This window comes from Balaenoptera borealis (assembly GCF_965194805.1).
Source record: "Balaenoptera borealis genome assembly, chromosome: 3".
Classification (NCBI taxonomy): Eukaryota; Metazoa; Chordata; class Mammalia; order Artiodactyla; family Balaenopteridae; genus Balaenoptera; species Balaenoptera borealis.
This window is the reverse complement of record NC_138866.1, coordinates 145473740-145500170: the sequence shown is the minus strand read 5'-3', so window position 1 is coordinate 145500170 and position 26431 is coordinate 145473740. Positions and strand designations below refer to the sequence as shown.

General features: G+C 47.4%; 1 protein-coding gene and 1 long non-coding RNA gene across 7 annotated transcripts in view; one reads left to right on the top strand and one right to left on the bottom strand.

Annotated features, from left to right (window-relative positions):
- The window catches only part of LOC309626342, a 75770-nt gene extending 49358 nt beyond the window's left edge, over nucleotides 1–26412 (bottom strand). The window contains exon 1 of the long non-coding RNA XR_014243119.1: nucleotides 20167–26412. This is a non-coding gene — a long non-coding RNA (uncharacterized lncRNA). The remainder of the gene's footprint in view (nucleotides 1–20166) is intronic.
- NTRK3 (neurotrophic receptor tyrosine kinase 3) overlaps nucleotides 1–26431 on the top strand; it is a 370144-nt gene that overhangs the window by 277645 nt on the left and 66068 nt on the right. Inside the window, exons 13-14 of one of the 6 annotated variants that reach the window (XM_082386936.1) lie at nucleotides 2777–2911; nucleotides 4454–6573. The exons of 4 other annotated variants lie outside the window; for them this stretch is intronic. In XM_082386936.1, the coding sequence (XP_082243062.1) occupies nucleotides 2777–2911; nucleotides 4454–4572 (254 nt within the window). In that variant the 3' untranslated portion in view covers nucleotides 4573–6573. Of the gene's footprint in view, nucleotides 1–2776; nucleotides 2912–4453; nucleotides 6574–26431 lie in introns of those variants that run through there. One more of the 6 variants, XM_082386937.1, reaches the window with a different exon arrangement.

Here is a 26431-nt window from a genome sequence, read left to right as displayed (position 1 = left end):
AGAAAATGAGGCAGCGTGGGAAAGGGTTGGGCTGGGCATCTACTGGAGGAGGGCAGTGGCGGGGCATGGGGGGTGCTCGGCTCCCTGGTAGGGAAGCTGTTAGTGAGGAAGGAACACTCTAGCCCTCCAGCCAGGCCTTGCAGAAGAAGCCGGAGGTAAAGCCCTGCTTCCCCTGGAGAATGTCCCCATCACTGCAGCCTTGACCTCCATTTCTGCCTCCTTTTCCGTACATTGATTTTCAACAAATGGAAGCCATATTGCAAAGCAGTTAATTATAAGGAGTTTAAGGTTATGAAAAACTTGGTTCAATGTTCAATATCAGACTCTGCCACAAAGTGTACTTGGTTTTTTTTTTTAAATATATATTACTGAGCCTCAGTTTTCCCACATGTAAAATAGAGTTAATAATATCAACTTTTAAAAGATATTGGAGGGACTTCCCTGGTGGTCCAGTGGTTAGGACCCTGCTCTTCCACTGCCAGGGCCTGGGTTCAATCCCTGATCGGGGAACTAAGATCCCACAGGCTGCGTGGTGCAGCAAATAAAATAAAATAAAATAGAGATACTGAATTATCTGTAAGCAGTGCCTGGCACCATCACTAGCTTATACAGGTCTTTGGATTCCAGGGTGATCAGTGATGCATTGGATGGTAGGGCTGTTATAGCCGGGCATTGCTTGAGTCTCCCTTCTTTAGCCCATGCCTGCCCACAGCATGCTTCAAGACATTTCACATCTTCTCACCCCTTGGGGAATGGTGTAGAGGGTGTGGCTAGAATGCCCCCTGACTGGGGTGGGGTACAACGCAGGCTCCCCACCCTGACATCTATCCTGTGGACCCCTCCTGCTCTCACTCTGTCTCTGGACAAGGATCTCAACTGCTCTGTGCCTCTGATTCCCTATGATTAAGCCACCCATGACCTCAGTGCCAGGACTCCTGTGTATATCAACCTCCTCTTTCTCACAGCCAATGCTATGTAAATGCTAAGCGTTTCTGCGAGGTAGCGACTTTAAGAGGATGAATGAAAACATTTGACGAGGGAATGTTGGGAAATAATCCAATAGGGCTCCATTTGGTATTGGGCCTTTTATCAAGGCCGTAACCCAAACCCACTTTATGGGGTTAGGGAATAAAATTACCATGTCGGATAACAAAAAGGAAGAAGCAGGGACAGAAAGGGAGGCCTTGAGAATCCAAAGTCAAATGAGTGTGTAGACAGAAGATGCAAGGGAAGTTCTCACTGGTGGGTGCCTGGAAAGCTGGTAGCGCTAGACTTCCAAGGCCAGAGCAAGAGAGTGGGGCTGGAATGAAACCCCAGAGAGGATGAGATGATTAGGATTTACAAGATTGTCAGAAAAACAGAGAGGTGTGAAGGTCTAGGCCATCCTTTGTGTTGCACGGCCATAGAAGGCAGCCCTTCTCTTGCTGCAGTGAATATTAAAGAACTTGCCCTTGAAGATTTAACTGGCTTTTGGCCCAATGGGATTGACTCCAAAAGCTTTCATCCAAGTCTCTGGGTGCTTAGCACCCCCTAGCCTCTTCCTTCCCAGCTTCCCTCCCTTCCCAAAACGATCCCAGAGTCTCTGGCTTGCTTCTCAGAAAACATACACCTAGACAGTCCCTGAAGACCAGGCTCTGTTCTGAATTACAGAGGGCCTACGAGTAGCTTTGTGCTGGATGACTCTGGGGACAGCTGTTGACAGATGGAGGAAAAGGTTAGACGTGAGGGTCCATGGGCCACTGGGGGCGAGGCTTTCTTCAGAAGTATATTTGCTCCTCTTTGGCCTTTCCTCCAGCCATCTCTCCCTTTCCCAGTCCAGGTCCATGGTGGTCCTTGTCCCCCTGCCCTCCCCCGAGCATATGCCTTTTCCTTCCTGCTCTGGGGTTGTTCTGAGTGAAAGGGGGAGGAATGGAGGATTTTGGAGCGGTGACTCTTACACTATAAGGCCTCAGCATTTAGAATCTTGGAAAGGCTCCATCTGGGAAAGAGTTCCAGAGGAAACAAACTTCAGATCCCGGCTCATATGGGAAAAGGCTCATGTTCACGGAGGTGGCTTCAGGGACCTTGGCAGAGGCTTGGCCCCTGCCTTTAATGGATCCGACATGGAGCCTTCCAGGGCCCACGATACTGCATGGCCTTCAAGGGAGATTTCACTCACAAGCTATCATACCTCTTTCATAGGACTTAGAGTTGTCAGGTCTCTAGGGAACCAACAGCTTTTGTCGTTCTGTTTATGCCCTAACTGAGGCAAGAACGATTTCAAGGGGCCAAACACCCCGTCTCTTCTCCTCTTCATTCCCCCTTGTCATGTTGTTTCTTCTTGGAGAGTAGCTGAATTTCTTTTCTAGGAGAGAAGGGGCCAAAAAGGTGGTCTCAAGACCTGTGGGATCATCAGCTCAGTTCATAGAAATCTTCCTTCCAGCCCCGGAAATGGCATTGACAAAAGCAGTGATGGCCACAAGTTCAGGATTCCCCCGGCCCAAGAAGAGGGATGGGGGTGGGTAAGCATGGTAGGGAAAGGTTGGACAGAGTTTATGGTGATCCCCTCATGCAGTTCCTTAATGCCACTGTGTGATACTCAGAGGACCATGTATCTAGATTTTATGCCTAAAATAAAGCAGGTGCCCCTACAGGTAAAGCAGTGTGAGTACAGGAGCTGGGAACACCTGGATTTCTGTTTCTGGCCTTGTGCACTTAAGAAAAATACTTCCCCATGTCTTTGCACATGGGGCTCAATACTGACCATTAATTCCCCCATGTCTGCCTCTTCTGCCAGGGGTCTTTTCAAACATAGACAATCATGGGATATTAAACTTGAAGGACAATAGAGATCATCTAGTCCCATCAACTCACTATATATATGAGGAACCTGAGGTCCAGAGTGGGGAAGTGTCTTACCCAAGGTCACATGGTGAGTTACCTCCTTTGACGTCTTTGTATGCAGTACAGACCCCCTGTCCCCCTCACCAATTTTATTTCTTAAGATCTTAAGACCTCATGAAGTTTCTGTAGGTCCCAGAGGATTCAGGGATGACTAGGTGCCTAGTGTGGGATTGGTACTAAAATCCCTCAGGTGAGGGAACTCTTCCAGGCCAGGATACTTCACAGGGCCTAGGTGAGGCATCTGGGACAAGAGAGAGAGGGACCATGGCCTGGAGAGAAACAATGGAGTCACAGACCCTCTAGACCAATGGCCTGCCTTCCCCCTGCCTCAGACCCAAGAGAGCCCTTGTCCTGGGTTAGCACAGTGATGCTAGCACAGAAACATCTCAAGTTGAAACCAAGTCTCCCTCTAAACATGACCTCATCGGTGAGGAACTTTCCTCCATCTCCACAATCTAACCCCGCTCCCTGCAGAAGGAGGGCACCCAGCATCCAAGATGACTCAACTCTGTTTTGATCGTAATATGTCCTCAGAATGAGGAGGGGAAAGTCTCAGTGCTACCAACTCGATCTCTCCCCATGATAGCCTCAACGTCTAGCTGCCCATTACGCTCTTCACATACCTGCACACAGCTTTCCTAAAAAGACGGGCTTACTCCTATCTTGTCTGCACATGCACGTAAACACCCACACACTTATTTTATAGACATTATTTTAATCCGGGGTTGACTGGAAAACCTCCTTCTGGAGATTTGATCAGGAGCACCCAACGTCTCTGGACATCCTAATTCCGTCCATGGCAGTGTGGGCCAGAGAGGAGCTGAGCTAGCATGGAAGCCCTCCTTGCTTGAGGCTGCCCGTGGCTTGATGGCCACCAATGCTACCCCTCCAGGGTATTCCATCCCCGACGAGACTTGGAATTATGGGAGGGCTGAGAGATCAGCCATCATTGCACTGACTGGGTGAAATGAGAGGAAAAAGTGAAGGAGAAGGAGTTTATAGTCTTGAATGTACAGTGCCCCCAACCTGGTGCAGTCAAAGGTGGTTCACATTATCCCAGCTCCTAGGATTAGAAATGGCCCTCAGGTATCCCTTAAGAATGTAAGGTCTGGAGAGCAATCTCCTCCCACCCCTTTGCCCCCCCAGGCACCCTAGCGATTATGCCCTGTTCCCACCTCCCTCTCAAGCTCATCGTCAGGGCCTCCTCCTACTTAGATGAGGCTGCCCCTCCCCTCCTCTTACAGGACAATCCAAGGCCAAGCCCCCAAACGTTTTGCTCACGTCCCTTCCTCGGTCCAGTGGAGGCAGCAGCAAAAGTGGAGTGTTTCCAGTTTCTCTGACCATGCTTGGTTTTAAGTTAATCCCCTCCTCCTATCCTTCCCTTTTGCTGAGAATTCATTTGGCTGTTCCCAATATATCTGTGTCCGTATCCCGTATCTCCAGCTCTTCCCCCTACCTTTCAGGCTCCCTCTGTGTTTCCCCTTCTAGTTTTGATCTTCTTTGGGGGTTTTGGTTTTTACTTTATTTTGCTTTTTCTGTTTTTCTGTTTTTTTGTTTTTGTGTTTTATAGGTTTCAGAGAAATTATGTTGAATCCAATAAGCCTTCCCGGACATTCCAAGCCTCTTAACCATGGCATCTATGTTGAGGATGTCAATGTTTATTTCAGCAAAGGACGTCATGGCTTTTAAAAACTCCTTTTAAGCCTCCCTGTTTTGATGTCACCTTGGTAGGCTGGGTCCTCTGAGAGGTTGGAAGCTCTAGGCATGGTTCTGTTTGGATCCGGGGAAGCTAAGTAGAAACTACACAAGCCGCCGGTGCCCCTGCATCCTTTATCACCACCAAGACGGGTGTTTGCCCCCATCCGCCACTGGCAGGGTTGCCCTTTCCCTCCAATCATCACTGTGCTCCTTTTTTTTCTGGCCTCCAAGGCAGCTCCTGCCATCATCTTAAGAGCCAATAAAGAGAATTAAAAACCTGTGCACCAGGAACCATCTCTTAAACACACTAGCCATTCTCTTGCTTTCCACAAACAACCCAACCACCACGAGAAAGCCTGATGAAGTCCAGCCGTGCTCCGGCCTCACTTTCCCCGCTTGGAAGCGTGGGGTCTCCCTGGCTCTCCCTAGGATACCAGGCCATCCTCTTAGTGACCTCGTCGCCCTGCAGCCTCCCGTGGGGAAGAACATCTAAGCAGAGGTGGAGACGGCGCGGTGAGAGGAGAGGGAGCCAGGCCCAAGTATTGGCACCAGATTAGGTCTCAGAGGAAAGAATGGAAACCAATCATTTTCTATATATATATATATTTTTTGGTGGAGAAAACCATACCTTTTTTTTGGACACACTTTCCCCCTACTTCCTCTTCTCTCTGGAACGGCTCACAGTGAGTGGTATTAGAAAACTCCTTGGAGAAGAGGATTTCTCCAGGGCTCCTTCTTGGCCCCTAGATCTGCAGTTCCGACAAGCTTTGGCTGCAGGAGGTCTTGCCTGTGAATTGGGCATCCTGCTAGGACCACAAGGGACCAAGGGAATCAGGGACCAAGGCCCTTCCTGCTGTTCCATGATCCCGGGATTGGCTCTCTTCCCCCACTTTTACTTATTCTTGACTCTGAGAACTTTTGGCACCCAATGGAATCACCATTTCAAGGCCAAGATGAACTGAAGGGGAAGAGAAGTAAAAATTGGCCTCCTCCAGCCCCTCTCATGGCTCCAATGGAAGTGTCATCCCGTTCTCTGGTCAATATATGTGTTTACTTTGCTTGCTTTGACTCATGCCTTACTCCATGGCCACCCTCTCCCAAAGAGGGAGGTTCGTTTCCCCGATTTTCAACTTGATCCACTGGGGAGAGGGAAAGGGATGCTTTTCCCCCTGCTTCAATAGGAAAGGTACAGTTGTAGGGCCTGAACCTCTCCCAGATTTGCTGCCATGTTGGCTGAGTGGACTTCGGGCTTGGCCTAGTTCCCCCCCACCCACCCCATGGTGCCTCCGTTGCAGGGGGTCAGCACAGGCTGCCCCCTTGGGGGTGGAGCATGGAAGAGGGGGCCAACCATGGGGAGCTCGTAGGACAAAATGGTGGTGGTTTTAACCCACTACGTTTTGGAGTGATGATGTACAGTAATAGATAATAGATTCTCTGCCTTGGGAAATTTCCCTGGGGGTTAGGATTCCCACTTAGGGCTTTAGGTCCTGAGTCCTGTGGATGGTGGTTCTTCACGTCGGGTTCCCAGCCTGATTCTGCAGACACCTCCATGGGCTTTAAAAATGCAGAGCTTTCCAAGTTCTTGCCCAGTATCTGGGGTGGCCTCCCGGGCACCTGAATGTTCAGAGTATCACATGGGGATTCAGGTTCTCTCCAGGGCCTAGAAGTGTGTTTATTTAGCCCCCCCAAGCTCCCCGCCATCCTGCTCCCCATTGCTTCATGTCTGGCTGTTCCCCATTGTGTCCTGCCGACCCTTTGGGCCAGGGCCCCCTCCTGAGTGTGGCTTTAAGGAGTAAGCTTGAGGATGATGTCTTTTAATTATTGTAAATCATTACCTCATTTCCAGCCTCCCAGGCTCCATCCATCCCAGCATCTTTTATTCTGCCATTTTCCTCACCTTGTGCTATGACCATGGGGCGTTGTGTTTCCGCAGAGACATATAGGAGTGTTCAGTGTATAGTTTCTTAATAAACACTTTATTTTCTAATGAAATGACTGGATCAGACCTCTTATTTGGCAATTTTGCAAAGAATATTAAAGATACATAGAAATTTCAGGCTACCCAGTTTTTTAATTCCCCCCTATTTTACTATTACTCTTTTAAAGAAGTTTCTTAGCCAAGTCCTGTTTGCAAAGGATTTTACAATCTGTTCCATTGGTTGCTTTCACTGAGACCCCTTCAGATACAGGCTGAGTCTATACAGTGAAGTGTTTCCTCATCTTACTGAGAAAGAATTAGAGGCACAGAGAGTTGAATGGTTCACTCAGGGTCACACAGCACAAGAGACAGAAGCCAGGTTCAAACCTGACTCTTTCAGGTACAACTCAGGTTACTGAGACCCTTGTCTCCTTGGTGGCTGGAGACTCTTCTACTGTCCAAACAGCCAAAGCTTATGGAGATTCTTTCTTCAGAGCTGATGTGAAAGGGGGTCTGGGAGTGGGGTTGAGGGATCCTTTATCTTTGGTGCACCAGTAAGCCAATGTAATTTTTCCCTTGGTTGGAGTGGTTTTATATCTCCCTTATGGATCTTGGGGAAGTGACCTTGCCCAGAGGAAGACGGGGGGTCTGGGCTTGCAGGCCAACCTGCCGATCATCCAGAGACCACCCCCTGCCCCTCCCCACCCCAGACACATACGCACTAAGGTAGGCCAAACTCTCATGTCAGGTCTCATGTGGGCTACCAGAAAAGGAGAGGCAGAAGAGTCCTGGGGTCCTACTGAGGCTAAAATGCTTAGATGAGCTGGCTGTATCTGTCTGCCCTTGGTTCCTGGGCCCTGACCCAGCTAGAAGGGTCAAAATGCCTTCTGTAACTTACAGTGTCTTCCTTTTAGGAGGAAGGGACTTTGTATGTAGGAGATTTGGAACAAGAGAGGAGGTCGGGGGCTGGGAAGATTTTGACCCTTTCCTTGGTCTCAGTAGGCTTTTTTGGGGCTTCTTACTTAGGAAGTAAAGATGAGGCATGCAGAAGTAAGGTGGGTGAGCTCAAGGTGGAAGTCCAACAGGGATTGATTCGACTAGGTTGGTGCTTTTTCTACTTACCCTTACTCAATCTCTTATTTAAGTCTAGCTTGGTTTGAGCCCTCACCTCACCTCACCCCCAATGGACGCTCCTTTTCTATAGAGTGGCCTGGGTATGGGGTTGCCCCAGCTCCACATTCTCCTGTTCTCAAGGGTTCCAGGATTGGACCAGGGATGGCCCAAGGGTTGAGACTGTCTTTGGGACCATCAGGCTGCATGGATTCTAGGGAGAAGTTCATTATTAATAACTAGAGATATTTAAGTTTTGTTTTATCAGGATGCGTAGAGCCTGCCAATGCATGGGAGAAAAGATGATGAATAGAAACGGCCCCTGGGAAGACGGGAAAGAAAAGCACCCATCCTCAGGAGGAAGGATCAGCCACATGGAGGGAGAGCTCTCCTGGTGCAGCAGGAGGAAGAGGAAAAGATGAGGGTTTAGAGGTTTGGGGTGGGCAAGGGAGTGAGAGAGTTCTTGTCTGGTGGCTTCTATTTTGCCTGTAAAGTGTAAGGCAAGGCCTTGTGCTGCAAGTGAGAACATCTCAGAGCGCTGAGAAGGTCTAAAGCAGCAGAAGAGACCATGGCAGATGGCAGGGAAGCATGAAAAAGTTGCCGGGAGGAAATGAGGACTGGCTGAGACTGGGCAGCTGTGTTGAGTGTCCAGGACTCTGTTTCCCATGCTTTCCTGCTGGGCCCTGAAGTCCCATGGCATCTACACCAACGTTAGAGGCTCTGGGGCAGTCAGAGCTGGCACAGGGGAGGCCTGGAGAGTGGAACTCAGCCCGCCAAGGATGCTGGCTTGGACTGGCTTCAGGCAGGGAGGCTCAGGGGACCAACAAGACCTGTAGCTCTGTGTTTGGAATCTCACCCACAGGATTTCACAGTGGCTTTCTTGGACTTGAGCTTACATTTTGGTCCTAGGGGATTTCGTGGCAAAGGTTCAATCCATGAACCCAGCGTGCTTGCCCATGTGCTCTCTGGATCTTCATTCTGGAAGGAGTGATTGAGGGGCCCTGGTTCTGAACCCTATTCCCTGAAGCTCAGAGGGTGGGGAACTCACTGTACTCTTAAGAAGCTGTAGGACTGTGGTCAACTCAGTTGTAGGGCCTACCAGGGACATGCTCTGGAGAGGACCTGAGTCTTTCACTAGGGTTGTGTGGCCAGATCCTGGAACTGGTTGCCAAGCTCCAAAGAATGGGCTTTCCTGGGGAGCATTAGTAACAATCATTATGTCGAACTTATGAAGCACCTATTCAGCGCCAGGCACATCTGACCCATGAGGAAGCTGAAGCTTAGAAAGAGTTAGTAATCAATCACTAGGCCAGGTTTTCACAGCTGTGAGTGGCAGAGCCAGGACTGACATGGGGTCTCTTTGACCTCCTGGTGCTCTTGGCTGTTCAGCTGCCCCCACAGAGCAGCCCATCTTCTGCTCCTGGAAAGCTGCAGCCCTGGGGTCTCCACAATCATAGCCTCCCCCTGGCTCCCTAGGTGAAGTCCTTCAGGGGTCTTTGGGGCTAGATGCTATCCCTAACTTCCTCCTGGAAACACCCGAACAGGGTGATTTTGAAAAGAACATCTGCCAGGCTCCTTCTTCACCCATTCTAGCATTTAGCGACCCTTGATGCCTGAAAGTGTGGTTGTTCTTACATCTAAGATGAATCATCTGGTTTTCAGTTGGTGAGATCCCCAAACAGACAAGGGTGGCATCTTTGATATGAAGAAGGACTTGTTGGCTGAGACACACCTCATCCTCAAGTTGGTAGGTGAGGCTGCCCAGGTCTGGGCAAGCGTGAGCAGCTTCAGGCGGGAAGGTAGTGGAAGGAAGATCCTTGCCTGACTTCTGCACCCCCATCTGAACTTTCTTCACCCTTCCTCAAAGACCTCCTGGTGTGTGGAAGCTCGGCCATGTGCTTCTCACCCAGGGAAAGAGCAGATGCCAAGCATCTTCAATTTGGAAGCCAAGAAGCTGGGCTCTGGGCTACCCTGTCTCTCCCTTCTTATGTGGGAATTCTTTTCTGTAGCCGAGCTCCCAGTCGCCACATCCTCCCCCTCCCCAGCCGAAGGTGTGACCTCAGCCTAGTGCTGGGCCGTGACACCTCCCTTGGCTCCGCCCAGCTCCTGCAGGTCAAGGCCAGGCCTGAGCAGAGGCTCAAGCGTCTCAGATACAGGAGCTAGACGCCAGGGAGGGTTTGATGCGGTGGAGACAGCACGGGAGCCGGCAGATCAACGCAGGGTGACTTCATTGTGTGTAGCTTCCTGGACTGCGACAGATACGGATTAGGCGGAGGGCCTTTGTTCCTTCAGTGTTTACCGACTCGGAGCTCCGGCTACACTCACAGGTGGCTGCCAGAGTGACTCTGAAATGGAGAGCAAGGTGAGGGTAGCAGTGAGGGACGGACGGGGAGGCTTGAGGGTGAAGAGTTGCTGGCTGCTCTGAGGCTCCTTTGGGAAGGACAGAGGGAAAACTTTTCAGTGTGACAGCAGAGGAGGCGACGGGGCAGCAAGGAGGGTGGGAGCTTCAGGGAACCTGGTCTGCATCCGAATTGTCCAGGAGGCCTGAAGCTCTACTCCACCGCACCCCTAGCTTTGCCCCACCCCTGACATCCCCACTGTACTGCTGGGGACGTGGGCGACGCAGCCTGTGGCCTCAGTTGCCTTGGATAGCTCTGGTTCTGCATTTTGCCTTTAGAAATCCCATACCCCCCCCCCCCACCTGCCCTGCTCACCTCTCAAGAAAACCTCAGCCAAGATCTAATCATATATCTCAGAGCTAAATAAGCCTCCTTCCACCCTCCTTGAACCCAAAGTGAGTTGAAGATCTCTTGCTGGCAAGAGATCAGGTTTCTCGTCTGCTTTTGCACGTGGTTTGGAAATTTCATCAGGATTCTGAGGGTAGGATTTTAATCCCAATTCCTCCTTCGATAAAGTGACCCCAGTTTGCCCCTGGGACTTAAGCTCTGCTTGCTCGGGGAGGAGATTGGGTGGGTGATGAGGCCGAAGAGCTCGCTGCCTTTTCGTCTCTTTCCATCAGGACCCTGTCCCCTCCTGGGTGTGTACCTGAGAGCAGTAGCTCTTCCTTCCCCACCCCCTTTGCCTTCCAGCTGGAGGCGGATGCGTTGCTCAGATAGTCTCCAGGTTTGGGGGTGGGGCATGGTGAGAACTGGGGAGAGTGAGGGAGATACTGGGGTTAGCCTTTGACAACAGCCTGTTCGGCTCCCATGCAAGAAAGAAACAAGAAAGGCAGGAGGATCTCTGAGAAGCACAGATCCTAGAGGGACACAGGATGCTGATGGCTCAGATTCTGTGCCAAAGGCAATGCCAGGTCCATGCAGGTCCAGTTTGGGAAGGAATATGGAACTACTTGGGTAGAGGAGAAAGGCAGGATTTCCAAGTTCCCAGGGAAGAGCCGAGCTGTAGAGAAATCCTGACTGAGGGCTTTGGTGAGACTTTCAAGCCTGGAAAACAGGGGATGCGTGAGCTTCCTACTCAGACCAGAGGCAGCCCTGGGCTTCTCAGGATCACGTGTCTTCCCATGACCCTCTGCAAATAGGAGCCGCTTAAGGCCTCTCTGATGTCCATGAACCTGACTTTGATTTGGCTGAGAGTGGAGGGAGGGGCATGCAGCATAAGGCAGGAAGAACGGAGCTTGGCTTTTCTGAGAGGGAAAGAGCAATTCTCCCTTCACACCCTGTCTAAGAGCGATGTCAGGCGCTGTCTGAGAGTTTGGAAGGTGGATCAGAACGGCCCACATGGCTATGGAGAAGGTTTGAAGACCAAGGGTTGAGGCTGCGCAAAGGTATGAGTTCCAGAGTTGTGTCCGACTTGTGGCTCCATCCAAGTTTGAGGAACAGAGTGTCATGTCAGTTCAGAAAAAGCCCACCAAGCCTGACTTGGGTGAGTAATGGCGGAGGCCTTGGTGGCTGACAGTGACACTCAGCTTGTCTGTGGAGCTCTCTTTCCCCCTCCCCGTTTCTACCTCCCGTGTGCTGTTACCATGGCAGCAAAATGAAGGCTGGTTCGGCCTTTGGGGACCTCAGTGGAGCAACCGGCCTATTTCCCTTCAAAAGACAAGGGACAAGGCTTCCCTCTCTTGTCCCTACGTTTACTCTGCAGTGAGAAGGGCAAGGACCTAAGCCCTGTAAAGTGACTTCACTGCTGTCAAATATGGCCTGGTGATACTTCTTTTATAGAGCTCTGAAATGCCACCTACTTTTTTACTCTGAAGCGCACACCTGCTTTGGTCTGGTTTGGCCCTCGTGATAATGTTTTAAAATTGCAGTGCAATGTCCATTACGTTGCAACGTTTGCAACAGCCTTTGGCCAAAGGTCATGTGATCCTGACTCCCAGATGGAGTTCTCAGGGGAAGAGAAGGTGTGGGGCTCGGGGGAAGCGGTCCCGGGTGCTCTTGGAGGAACGACATCTGTCTACAGTCTGTGCCATGGTTCTTAGTAGCTGGACAGGCCTAGAGAGATATTTACTGCTCACAGCCATGTTCTCGAGGGTGTTGGGAGCAGGGAGACATGGAATGTCCTTGAGTTTGGAGCTGAGAGCATTTAGATTCCATAACACAAGAGACCCCTGGACCTACAAACGCTGTCTCACTGCCAACCCTCTCAGCACTGGCCAGACAAACTGTCTCCAAGATCTGCCCTCCTGCTGCCACAGTCAAGAAGGACAAGTCCTAAAGTCTGTGTCCCATGGGCCAACCAGTGTAGGCACCTCTCCCAGGGCCCTCCTACAAGCAATCTTAGGGAGAAGGAAAATTCCGGAATGCAGGCTAGATGCTAAGTCCAGCCCACATATTATGTATACACCAACGTGTCAGCCTTCTCTTGCTATTAATTCTGAGAAAAAGACTCACGTGACAGAGAACCTGAGAGAAAATCTCAAAGCAATTTTTGTCATGAGCGTTAGGTCTCTGAAAACTCACGCTGGCTGAGAGGGCACAGCCAGGATATCTCTTGTCGCTCCCATCTTAGAGCCACAGCTCTGGACCAAAACCTTTTGCTTCAGAGGGAGCCAGATGCAGAGCTGGCCAGTGAGAACTTGACTCTGAGGGGGAGGGTGGGTAGAAGAGGCACCATGAATAAAGAATATATTCTGAGAATGTCCTTCCTGCGAGAACTGAAATTCTGAGTTCATGTGTGAATGACTCATGGAATCGTTCAATCTTTATGGCTGTCAACTTGACATTTCCCGGTATTATAACAGGCAATTGCTGCATAGTACCTTTGATACCAAATGGACAATCTGGTCATTAAAAAGACCAGAATGACACCACTGTGCATTTTCAGGATGGTATCTTTGGCCATCTTAGTAATTTTGTGGGTCAGCCACTTGACCAACTACTGCCCTACATGGATTGATCAGTTTTCTGGGAAAGCTTCAGTTTCTGCAATGGGGTCCTGTCTTCATTTGAATGCCCAACTTGTTATTAAATAAATCATGTTGTAAGGATCAAGTACTCTCCTTTTCCCTGGCTGTGGAAATGTTTCCCTCTAGTTTCATAAGATGCTAAGAGCCCATCAAATAACTTTGGAGAGCATTGTATGGTTTAGCCAACCTCTTGTAGGTTTACCATGCATGTTAGGATACTAAAGGCTCTGAGAAGTCCTCCTTTAAATAACCCTTTTTATCCTACCTCTTTCCCAATCTAATTGAACATAAAACATTCTTCACTCTAAATAGACTCATGCATACACTCTAGGTAACACTGGGTCAGGGTGTTGGCAGAAGCTTTTTGAATAACCAAGCAAGATGGGTTAGTCAACCACTGACCTCTTACATCAAGATGAACCACCACAAAAAAAAAAAAAAAAAAAAAAATAGAGGAAGAAAAAAGGTGAACCACCACACCTCGACACCTTTGCCCAGCTTTAGGCTCGGTCCCCCAGTTTGGCCCTCGGCTTTGTATGGAGGAAGAAATTATTCTGGCAGCTGGTGGGTAGGTGCTCTTGTGAAGTGCAGGAACCCTTCACTGCGATGCCTCAGAAGAAAATGGTAAGTCATTTCATGTAAGAGCTTAAGACTTCAGCCCTAAACCTGGTCACCCTCCCAGGCGGGTGGAGGTGACATCATCTAGCAGTAGTGCACGGCAGTGAAGAGCTGGCATCAGTCTCAGCACTACCGCCAGCAAAATGACTTGGGTAAGTTACCTTTCCTTGTTCCATATTTGTCTCTGAGCTTGCTGTTCCTCAGATAAAAGATCCTACCCAGACAGGTGTCCCAAATACCATGTCCCCGTGAGTCACTGTTGTCTCCTAGTGGGGGACATCTTTTGGTTCTGGGGTCTGTCTCTCTCTGCTGAGTGTCTTAGTGTATCACGTGGGAAGGGTGACCTCTGCCCCCTCCTGGAGTGCTGGGGAGGGTGGAAGAGGGAGAGGATGCCTGCCTTTCTGGGTGAGGGTTGGTGGATTTCTCCCGAAGAGGAAGGAAGCAGATGCTTGGAGGTTAATAGACCCTCGCTGTCACAGTCGGACAGGGCCAAGCGGGAGTTCTTGGCAAGATTTTCCAACTTTGATCTCAAGAAGGCAGCTCTGCCTAACAAACAGTCTGAAATGTCAAAGAATAAATGTTAAAGCTTGAGGGGTCGTTCTCCTGGGAGTTGCCTGGGCTGGCTAGGGAGGGAGAGGAGGAGGGAGAGAGGGACACAGCAGAATCCTTCACATAAAAATTCCGACTTGGTTTTGTGATATTTAGGAAAAAAGAAAGCTCTGAATTATTTATAGCGCAGAAGATGGAAGCTGGATGTAGAAAAGTGGCTGGACTTGAGATGGTAGTTCACGATCCATCTGCCCCAGCCTTGAAACGGTAAAACTTTTCTTGTTGGTGACGTGCTCTTGACCTCTCCTTATCTGTTATTATGATTACTATTATTGTTCTTTTAATTAAGAAAATTCATGGCTTTTGCTTATGTGAGTCGGGGAGAGGCAGTTTCTAGAAATGCCCCCATCAGCTTCCAGCTTGTGCCTCTTCAAACAAGGATCTGGGGACCCCCGCTCCAGTATGGGTGGGTAGTATCTTGGGTAGCATTTGGTGGCCTGGCCATCAGTTGGCCATGTTGATCTGGGAAGGTGGATTTCATGTGTCAGTCGTTCCATCTAAAAAATGGAGCCAATTGTCATACGCCTCTTCTAGGCATGCTGGGTGTATGAATGATGCCATGTGGTCAGAACACCTAGGCACTTGGGTGAGGGTGGCAAGAAAAGAGCATCTATGTTACGTGAAGGGGGAAAAGGAATTAAAGAAATTTAAAAAGGGAAAATCAGATGTGATGGAAGGATTGGTGTTAAAGCTAGAGGGAATGGGGTCTTTCATCTGTTTATCTTCCTCAGTGATGTTGTTTAGATATTAACAAAAATACTTCTGGTTGATAATACATCCTGATTCTATAGCATGGGTAACTGAAAGCCACTGATAATCTCAAAATTGCAGTTAAATTTAAAATTGCAAGTGTAATTGATGCTCTCAGGGATGCCAACAAATAGAGCCAATCTTTGGACGGGTTGGGGGTGTTTGAGTTGAGGCTGGTCCAGGTGCAAATCAGATCATCGGTAAACCTCCAAACAAGCAATATTGTGTTTAAGATGTATTGCTTTTACTGAAAATATTAATACTTTCGCTTTTTTTCTAGACTTGTTTTTTTTCCACTTCGAAGAACCTAGAGAACATTTTGCAGTTAAAATGTCACAGTGACACTCCTGTTATAAAACTCTGAAAGTGTACTTATTTTTATATTCGGTAACTTACTCTACCTCACAGAAAGGTCTTCCAAATATTTTTTTCCCCACTCCCTACTTTCAATGCTGTAGAAGTATGACTAGCATTCTTGCTCTAGGACAGTGGTTCTCAAACTTTCTGGTCTTGGAACCCCTTTACACTCAAAAATTACGAGGACCTTGAAGAGTTTAATTACTGTAATTTAAATTAAAACTGAGAAACATTAGAAAACACAAGCGCACACACACACACACACACACATTTTATTTAGCCGTCAGAGCAATGATGCCATCACATGTCAGGAAGTCACTGGAAAAACTCCTCGTATACCTGTGAGAGAATGAGAGTGAACAAAAGGACAGATCATCTTAGTATTCCTAGGAAAATAGTTTTGACATGTGGATCTCCTGAGAGGGTCTCAGGGCCACCAGGGCTATTTGGACCACATTTTGAGACCTGCCACTCTAGGGAAAACTGAGGCATGAGCAGATTCTGAAATCAAGTCTAGGTTCCCTTGGTACCCCTGAATGGTACCAGTTATGCACTTTGCTCCAAGTGTCGGATTCCATCAGAACTTCATTTCTTCATGCAAACATCACCACTGCCCCTAAAGTGCCAACCCAAACCCAACTGGATATAACCATGTATGCTCGGCTGCTACCAATGTGGGAACCGTACAAGAAGGAATTCATCTATTATAAAGAAAACTGGGAGGTTGGGTGCGTGCTTGTTCTGGAGAAGGAAAGTGGGCTTGATGCAGCAGTAAATATTATTGGCCGATTGAAGAGACTCAGCATGAACAGGGTTTGCAAAATCCCAATGGTGAGGACAGGGAGAATGAATGTCAGGGGGATGAAGAGCTTTTGCAATCAGCACCTTGCAGGTCAGAAGTCTCATCATGTGCATCATAACCCTCATTGTGCATCGCATTTGGATTTGTCTAAGGAACATGTAGGGCTTAGCAGTGTTCTACCAGAAACAGGTCCCTTAGGAGTCCCTTAGGAGTGTCTCCCTTAGGAGTCCCTTAGGAGTGTCTCCCTTAGGAGTCCCTTAAGAGGGTCTATTTAAGTTTAGAGACCCTGGCCCCTCCCTCATTCACCTAACCTGGGCAGCTTTGGTGGAGAAAGATTGGACCATGAAATGCATAAGGTCTTAAGGAGCCTCCTCGGGTCAACTCTATACATACGTCAGACAGAGGGAGTTGTCCAATCCTTGGGGTCCTGGGCGCACGACACCGTGTTTATGCTTCCTAACGTTTTTACCTTCATAACCCAGATTTATCATTTATATCTGGGGGAATCAAGAACAGCTCTCAGCTTGTTCTGAGGAGTCCTTTGTCCCCAGTATTTCACAATCCTCACCAGGAAAATAGGGTCTTTCAAGAATGCCTCTGAGGTCATGAGTTGATGTTGGTTCATTGATTCATCCTTCAAACAGTTATTGGGCATCTACACTATACCATGAACTCTGCCACTAAGTGAAGCAGTTGTATTTCCTGCCCTCCAGAGCTTCACGGTCTATTGCATTGGTTCTTATTGGGGGAAGGGGTGACTTGTCTCCCAGGGAGTTTGATTATCACAAATAAGGGTATATCCCCCATAACTGACAGCCCCTATAACAATGAATCACCTGACCCAAAATGTCAGTAGTGCCAAGGTCAAGAAATCCAGTCTAGTGGGAATACAGATCGGTATCCCTTAATCTTGGGCAAGAGGGTTTTCATACTTTTCAGGGCCCTCCTTCAGCTGCCAGGAGTCCGAGGGCCATGGCATCCACAACCCCTGTCCCACGCCCCTTCTAGATAAAGTTGCAGTTGCCTAAACCAGAATTCCTTACCAAAATGGTCCTTAGCCCACTTTCAGGGCACGTACAGGCCTGTCCGTTGGTCTTTTCTCCTAAGTGTGGCTGCACTGCAGGTGTGTGCCCTGTAAAGCCCAAGAGTTGGCCAAGAGGTTGCTGTTTGGGGGCAGAGGGGAGTGTGGGTGAGGGGGTGAGGGGGTGGTTCAGTCTGGGGCACCTGGCGCTTCTTTGGCTGTGCAATGGAAAAGGGGAGCAAGCCGGGGGCCAGCTCTCTGGCACCGCGTGTCCCAACTCCCAGCTCCAAGGAGCCTGAGATGTCTAAATTTGTACCTGGTTCTTCAGCTCATTCTGAAAATATATTCAATAGAGTAGGAAGATAGGATGTACCTTATTTAAGAGCGTGTTAGCTTGATTTATGACTTCTGAATTTTTGAACATGTGAGATGTGAGCTTCTCATTATTCTATTGTCCCAGGTCCTACAAATGTAAGGGACAGGCCTGGTGCAGACAAATGAGTAATTATGAAGCAATATGATGAAATTGTGAATGAGGTAAACATAGAGGAAGGACACTTAGTTCTTAAATGTAGTTCTGGAAAATATTGAATCATGACATCTGTTTGCAGCTGTATAAACAGAAATGACAGTTCAGGGAACCCACAATCAGGATGATCAGTTCAGACTTTCAATGTTCCATCATTTAGAGAGATGTCTGCCTCTTTGAGTCTGGGAAGCCTGATCCCATTGCCACATAGATAAATACTATGGTCCATTGGCAGCCTCGGGCTGTTCAAGTCAGGTGTTCTTTGTGCTGGACCATCTCCACGCTGGGGCGGTGCTCATATAGTGTCATGCCCTTGTCAGGTTGCCATGGAGACTGATCTTGAGGTCTCCAAAATTGATTTGTATTTATTGGGGATCTGCTGTTTTCCGGATGCTGTGACCAGCATTAAACAGAGAGAGAGAGAGAGAGAGATAAGATTCACTCTCCCCTCCCCTGTGTGGGGACTATTGGGAGGGTATCTTTCTGCAACAGAGAGGTAAAGACCTTGGAGAAATTGAATGGGTATGATGGGTTTTTTCTTCTAATAGCATTGTGGTTTGTTTCTGATTACAAAAGTAATTTATATTCACAGTAGACAATTTGTTGAAATACAGAAAAGCACACAAACACATAAATTATCCACAGTCCCATCACCCAGAGACAACACTGTTAACATTTTAGCTTGCTGCCTTTCAAATCTTTTTTATGTTCTTATTTAATTATTAAACAGAATCAAATCATTCTATGTGCACGTGCACACACACACTCATTGCTTTGCTACTTCCTTTTTTATAAGATTGTTTCATGTGCCATTTAACTAATCTTTTGCAATATTAGAGACTTTTTATAGATAATCTATTCACATGGTTCAAACACGTATACACACACACACACACACACACACACACACAACTTGTGCATGAATGTTCATAGCAGCATTTTTCAAAATAGCCAAAAAGTAGAAACAAGCCAAATGTGTATCAACTGATGATAAACAAAATATGGGATACACAAACAATGGAATACTACTCAACAATAGAAAGGAATGGAGTACTGATACATGCTACCTGAATGAACATCAAAAACAATATGCTAAGTAGTGAAAGAAGCAGGACACGAAAGATCCTGTTTTGCACGATGCCACTTCTATGAAATGTCCAGAAGAGGCAAATCTATGTAGACAAGAAGTAGATTAGTGGTTGCCTAGGTTTGGGGTTGGGAATGGGGATTACCTGTAAATGGACCCAAGAGATCGTATTGGGGTGATGAAAATGCACTAAAACTGGATTATGGTGATGGTTGTGCCACTGGTAGATTTACTAAAAATCATTGAATTGTACATTAAAATGGGTGAGTTTTATGGTAGGTAAATAATACCTCAATAAAGTTTATTTATTTATATGTAACTATATATGTAAAATAAAGTTTATATGTATGATATATATAATAAATATATGTAATATGTTGATGTAAAATAAAGATTTTATATACAAACTTTATTGAGGTATTGTTTACCTCAGTTATTATATATATATAATATATATTATATATATGTTACATATATACATGAATTCTTCCTACACCTGTCCCTCATCTGCAGGTTCATTGTACCACCACCACCATGACCACGCAGGTAACCACTGTTATTGTGTGTCCTTATGAATTATATCTAAACAAATTATATATAAACAAATAATATACGCTCTTGTTTTTCCTCCATTTTGCACATGTAAAACTATATCACACATATTATCCTGTGCTTTATAGTATTCCCCCTTCAAGCTTTTTGGAGCTCTGAGAGAAATTGCTCATTGTTTTTTTTTTTAGAGATACATACTATTCCATTGCCTTGGTGTATCCAAATTCATTTAATTTCTTTATAATATTTTGCTCTTACAAATAACTTCAATAGATTGATCAAAAATATAATAAGCCTAAATAAATGTGGTTGAACCTAAATACAACGTTAATACAGGGCCAAATAATCCCCACAGGCTATTTGGTGTACCTATTTTGTACCTATAACCCAGATGAGGTCATACCAATGTGTACCCTCAGTAATAATATATGAGAATGAGATTCTCCACAGCCTCAGTAAACACAGAGTTGCAGCATGATTTTTAATGGCTGGATAATGTTCCACTGTGTGGATATACCATCTTTATTTTACTGTTTGGAACCCTGGCTTATTTTGTTTTATTTTTCTATTCTTATGAATAACAGCAGGCATTTCCATACTTTTGGTAGCTAAGCTGAATGAGGGGGATAGCTGAGCGGCAGCGCCCACCAGAGGCGCTGTGTGTCCCTGCATCCCTGCCTTGTGGCCCACTGCAGACACCCCTGGGTATTTAGGGACTCCCCAAGAATCCCCAAGTGTAGCCAGTGGGCTCTCCTTAAGACAGCTGTCCTCTTGTAACAGAGAGCTAACTTAGGGAAGCCATCTCCTTCTGGAACATGATGTCTTCAGAGCCCAGGATACAAAGTTGGTGAGTGTAGGGGTCCTTACCTTGGCCCAGGTGACTTCAAAGCACTGCCAATATTCCCATAATATTGTTCTCCAAAGGGCTCTTCTGGCCAGAGTCTTACCACATTTTAGGTTTGGGGATTCTGAGCTGCACAGTCCAGAAATGTTAATGGGATTCTGAGTGAAGCCTCTAATCTCATATGTCGTACAGATGGCTGACCAAGCGTGGCAGCTTGACTTTCTCAAGGTCAGGGTGAGTGTTGGGAGGCAGTCCCCATGTACCCTGACCTCCTGCCCTGGCCTTTAAGCAGGTGGCCACCTGGGAACATACTGAGTGGGGCACAGCAGTAGAGATTGAAGCTGGCTGCAAGAAAGGCCACAGACGATTCAGAGCGAGACATTTCCAGCCAAAAAAGAGGGGCCCAAACTGGAGAGAAGTCAACCAGCTGGAGCGGATTCAAGGAAATAGCAACAGGAAAGATGAAGCGGTGGAGAGACTGATCATGAGATTATCTAAATCTGCAGCTTTGGAGGCCAAGCGATAGTCGTGTTTTCTCTGTGGCAGGTCTCAATGGTGACAGCAAAGAGCATGCTGGGGTTCCAGTGAGCCCCCTCCTCTTTTCCTAAAAGGGCCCTTAGTGTCCTTCTGGGGTGGGCATGGGACAGAGGCTGACCAGGAGGAGAAACGGACCATCCCCTCTTCTGAGTTCCTGGGCTCTTACCTGCTGGAGAGGAGGTCCTGGGGAAAGGAAAGGTACATGGACAGCACAGCAGATGGTCCAGAAAGAACCCAAACATATGGGGGCACAGACAAGCATAAGGGGGTGATATTAAGGATTGAGATCGGGTGGTAACAGGGAAGGGAAAGAAAAACTGGGCCTGGGAGGAGCACTGAAATGGAGACCAATGAGCGCAATTAGGTTTGTGTCACTACCTACAGCCCAGGCAAGCTGTTCGTGGGTCATCTGTTAGAGGCGGCTGCCAAGATGCCATGTGTATTCCAGGATCCCTGGGCGCTAGTCCTTCCTCTCTGCCAGGCTGAGGGAGGGGCCGTGGATGCCAGCCCTGGAAACCCACTCAGGCATGTGTGCCCCACCATATGAGGCTCTCTGGCATTCTCCTGGAAGCCAGGCTAGCTGGGAATCAAGGAAGTACAGCATGGGAAGGACCTCTGAGAGACCGTCTTTCTCCCTCCCTGCAATGGGATTGCAAAGAAGCAGTTGTAGGCGATTGGAGCAGCCACTGATGCCCAGGCCAAAGGGGGCCTGGTGCCCTCACTAACATACTAGTGTCCATTTCTTGCTTATTTCATTCAGTCATGCCCTCGGCAGGACCTACCCCAGCCCAGGAAGCAGAGAGCACAGTGCGTACCCAGGAATCGGCCCTGCCACTGCAGCCGCCTCAGGTCTGGCTTGCTTCCTGCCTGCCTAACTCCCCCCTCCCCTTCCCCAGGTCCTGTTGCAGCTGGTGCGCCGATCTGCAAAACTGCTAATGCCACTGTGCTCAGCACCGTGTGTGCTTGATAAATAGCTGTTCATTTTCAAAAGTTGTTAACTAAGGCATTAATTAAATGCTCCTTTCCTTTGAAAGATCTCCCAGGAAGGAGTATTTCCAGTTTCCATGGAAGTTCACCCATATGACTCACTGAGGATTTTTCTGCCTCAGTGGCACACATTTTCTTAATGATATTCCAGGATTGAATGAGTATCTAAACTTAACTCAAAGTACAGGGCTATGCATCAGGGTTGCAAAGAGAATTCAGCTCTGGTCACTGAGATGGCCATGCACAGTGAAGTAATACACAATATTATGATAAGTCTCTGTGTGTTCTCTGCTTCCTAGAATTCCAGAATCCTGATCATATCTATGTCTGACAAGATAAGTGAGTGCCCCTAGTCATGGGCAAGATAGCTATTGATGAGAGAGCTTAGGTGAGCTTTGGTCAGACCCTGAAGGACTTGGGATTCATCTGTGTTGAATGAGGACTAAGAAAAAGCTGTTGGATTTGGGTATCAGGAGATCACCATGACTTTGTGACAGGTCAGAGAGTGAAATGGTAAAAGGAAGAGTTTAAAGGCATGAGAAATGATTAGGGAGCTGAAGCTTGGTAGCCTGCACGAGTAGGTAAACTCCCTATCAATGAATCTGGTGATGAAGTGGGGCACGGGAGAAATTTCCAGGGGAAGTAGGGTCAAGGAATGCTTTTTATTAGGAATGAGGAAACCTTATTCTGTAGGTGAGAAGTCAGTGGGAAGGAGAGAATTTATAATATCAAGCAGAGGTCAATACTAGATGGGACAATATCTGAAAAGTAGATGGAAAACACTGAAGATGAAAGCTTGGGTGGAGAGGTTATCCTTGGAAAAAAAAGAACTATCAATTCATCTAAGACAAGAGGGAAAAATAAAAGTGAGATAAGTAGAATTGAAGAGAGGGAATTTCTTTTTGTTTCATTAGCGAAGTCTTGAACAAAGTCACTGAGAATGAATCAGTTTACACTGGGAAAGTTTCTTCTATGGTTCCCCTGGAAGGAGGTCCTGGGTCAGTCTTGTTTGGGATGGAGACCCAGATCTTGATGAACTTACATTCATAAAGGATGCAAAATATCGCCATTTCCGCTACTGGGAGTGTTGGCTGAACTCAATGTCTATGCACATTTGATTATAGGTGCTTCGTAGCCAAACTTCATGGCTGTCTAGTAGGGTGCCACCTGGGAAATGCAGTAGGCAAACCCCTTCGTCTTCAGTCTCCCACCCTGCTGAGGATTCAGCCTGGCAGCTGTGGCAGGACATGCTGGCCCGTACAAGGATGCCCACCCTGGGTCCCAGAGATGGAGTGAGCTGCCATGCCTGGCCTCCTCCTAGCCGTTACCCTTGGAGAGGTTCACAGAACCCACCTAATTGCAATGCAGTTCCGGACTTCCCAGTTGATGAAATGGCTCTTTATTTTGTCTGTCAGTGGTTTAATGAGTTAATGTTGTGATCAAGCCCTCACTTGGGTGCAGGGACTCAGGTTAAGGAGAAGATGGGATTTCAGGGGAGATGGAAAACCTGAGGTTCTGGTTTTCAGTAACTTTGACATTCTTGTGTTTACTGGTAGAATCTGTCCTCAGATGACTGCGGCCTTAAGCTTTATATTAACTCAGAGCTGTGATTGCCCTCCTGCTGGGAACTGCCCTGGCTTAATAATTAGCACGTCCACCTTGGCTTCAGAATTTGGTTCTGCTGAAGCCACAGCCACCATGGATGGTGCTCGATCTCCAGTTCTCACTGGAGGTTTTCAGAGTCACAGGAGCCTATGGTATAATGATAATAAAACCCACCCGTGCGGTCACTCATCTACCCCTTGAGTTGCTGGGGCACAGTTCTGATGGGGACACAGAGATCCTTAGCTCTCATGGAGCTGGCATTCCACTGGGGAGGCCAGTGGATAAACAGACAAATAAGTCAGTAAGACAACTCTCCGATGGCAGCAGTGCTATGCATGAAAGTTTAAACAGTGTCTTGTGATAGAAGTGTCCCTTCTGTCCAGTGTCCCTTTCAGTTGAATGGTCGGAAAGTGGGCATTTGGGGACAGGTAGTCAGGACTCTGTCGGGGCTGCTGTCAGGGCTCTAAGGTGGCACTGAGCTTGGGATGTGTGAGGAGAGAAGGAAGGGTAGTGGAGTAGAGTAGAGGGGGTGGAGGAGGGGTCGGTGATGCGGTCAGAGGGTGAGCAGGATCAGAGCCCATGAGCAATGATAAAATGAGTTTGGCTTTCATCCTAAACTCAGATTTGAAGTAGGGAAGAGATAGTAAATTTCCTACTTTACTTTTTATTAAAGATGACCCTGGCTGGCCGACCGTGTTCCAGAAGGGGTGGAGGCATGGGAGTGAGGGGTAGGGAAAGAATGGAAGCTCAGTTGGGAGACCATTGCCCAGGTGAGGATGGAGGATGGTGGCAACGGGGTGAGAAGAAGTGGGGATGCAGACAGATCTGAGAAATGTTTGGAGGTTGGAGTCAATAGGCTATATTGATGGGTCTGGTGGCACTATGGAAAAGAACCATCAAGTAAAATGGGTAGATTGGGGGTCTGTGCCACTGAGTGAATGGGAATGTCATTTCCCATGCTGGGGAAAATTGAGGCCCTGGGGAGGGGCAGGGGCAGGGTAAAAAGAGAGAGTTCTCTTCTGGCTGTGCAACATGTGAAAGACCACTAGACACTGAAGCTGAGATGTCAGGTAGGGATTTGGACAATGAGGATGATTTCACAAGCCAGATGACGGCTGAGCATCCTTCACATGAAACTGTGGGAGCCCCATCCCACATATACATTCCCCCCCATCCTCCAAGAATGCCCAAGGATGGGGTAGGCTGAGGGTGTCTTGTTCTTCTCATAAAAACTTCCAAGTTCCTGCTTTCACTGGATGGGTGAGTTTATAGACCTGCCTCAGCATCTACATGGACCACAGCTCTCCTGAATCTTTATCCTTGATATGTGAAACGTGCCTTTCGTTCAGTGTTTTATTCTCAGAACATCACAGAGAGTGGCTTTTGCTATAGTTTTGATGTTACATGAGAAGGTTATATGGAAGCAACACAAATTACCAAATATGAAATCTTAGACATTTCTGTTCCTGAAAGGCCCTCCAGCCACCAAGCCACTTCCATGATGCTAGGCCCCCCTTTTTTCCCTTTCAAGTTCTCCTCACTCACCCCTTCCCAGGGAAATCCAGGCACCACATTTCAACGTTCAGTGCAATTTAGTTCTTTCCTTACTCAGCGCTGAGGCTGCTTTTGCATTTACACAGACTAATTACTGTGCTCTGCTAAATAATGGGCCAACTACTTCGGGTCCAACTTCCAGTAGCAGGGAGAACTAGCAGGAGTCTAAAATGTTTTTGTTTTCTTTCACAGTCTCTGAGAGGCCAAGGAAGCAGTAAGATTTATTTCTCACTTATATGAAGTATGTCCCCCCCGCCCTTCTTAAAGGAGAGAGTGACTACAGTCGGATGAGATGTAAACATTGACTTCCTCTGTGTTAACCTAGTAGCAACCCAGCCATGACCATTTACCAAGAGCTCCTTTTGTTCCAGAGGTTCTACTGGATGCTTTCTATAGGTGAGCTCATTTAATCTGACAACAATACCATACTATGGGTCCTCTTATTAGCCCATTTCACAGATGAGGAAGTTGAGGCTCCAAATGACAACACAGCTAGTGGCAGTGAAGCCTGGGTTTGAGTCAAACCCAACATCTTTTTTTTTTATTATTGAAGTATAGTTGATTTACAATATTGTGTTAGTTTCATGTGTACAGCAAAGTGATTCAGTTATACATATAATTATATATATTCTTTTCTTAAAATTCTTTTCCATTATAGTTTATTACAAGATATTGAATATAGTTCCCTGTGCCCTGTGCTATACAGTAAATCCTTGTGTTTATCTATTTTATATATTATAGTGTGCATCTGTTAATCCCATACTCCCACTCTATCCCCCCACACCCAACCTCTCAATGAGACTACACAAGGAGGGTGCCGCCAGTATAAATGCTTTCTCTGTGGGACTGTGCTCATCATATGATGAAGATCTTGATGAGGAGGAGGAGGACAAGGGTGATAGTGAAGATAATTAACATTTAATGATGCTTGCCTAATTTAGGTACTTTTCTAAGTAGTTTGCACACACTAACACATTTATACTCAGAACAGTTCTATGAGGCGGGCACTATTATTATATCCAAATCTTGTATAGATAAAGAAACTGAAGACCAGAGAAGCTAAGTAACTTTCCCAAGATCACAGAGCAAAATGACTGGTGTAGTCTGAATTTGATCCCAGGCGGTCTGGTTCTATTCGTCATGTTGACCATGGTTGGCTGGAGCCAAGTAGGTAGGATAAGGAGGTGATAAAACCCTCCTCTCTGCCCCAGCGGTGGGAGATTTTTAGGCACAGCCGGAGGATTGAGGTGCGGTGATCGGAGCAAGGCTGGCTTTCCTGGGTAGCTCTCCTTTAAACGACCTCCTCTCCCCCCACTAAAAAACAGAGCGGCACGGTCTGTGAGCACTTGGAGTAACTTGCAGCATGCTATTCAGGCATTTTTATTGCTATTCTCGGAGGATGACAGAAATGGAGCATTTTCTTGCTGACTGCTGGGGAAGGTCACTTTTACATATACTTTCCCATTTATACGGGAAGCAATGTAGGCTCAGAGAGAAGAGATAGTTTCCCTGCACAGTCTTCCCTGATCCCTCAAGACCCAGTTAGATGTACCTTCCAGGTGGCGCAGGAGGCTTCTCCTTACCCCGCCCCCCCGTGGGGCTTAT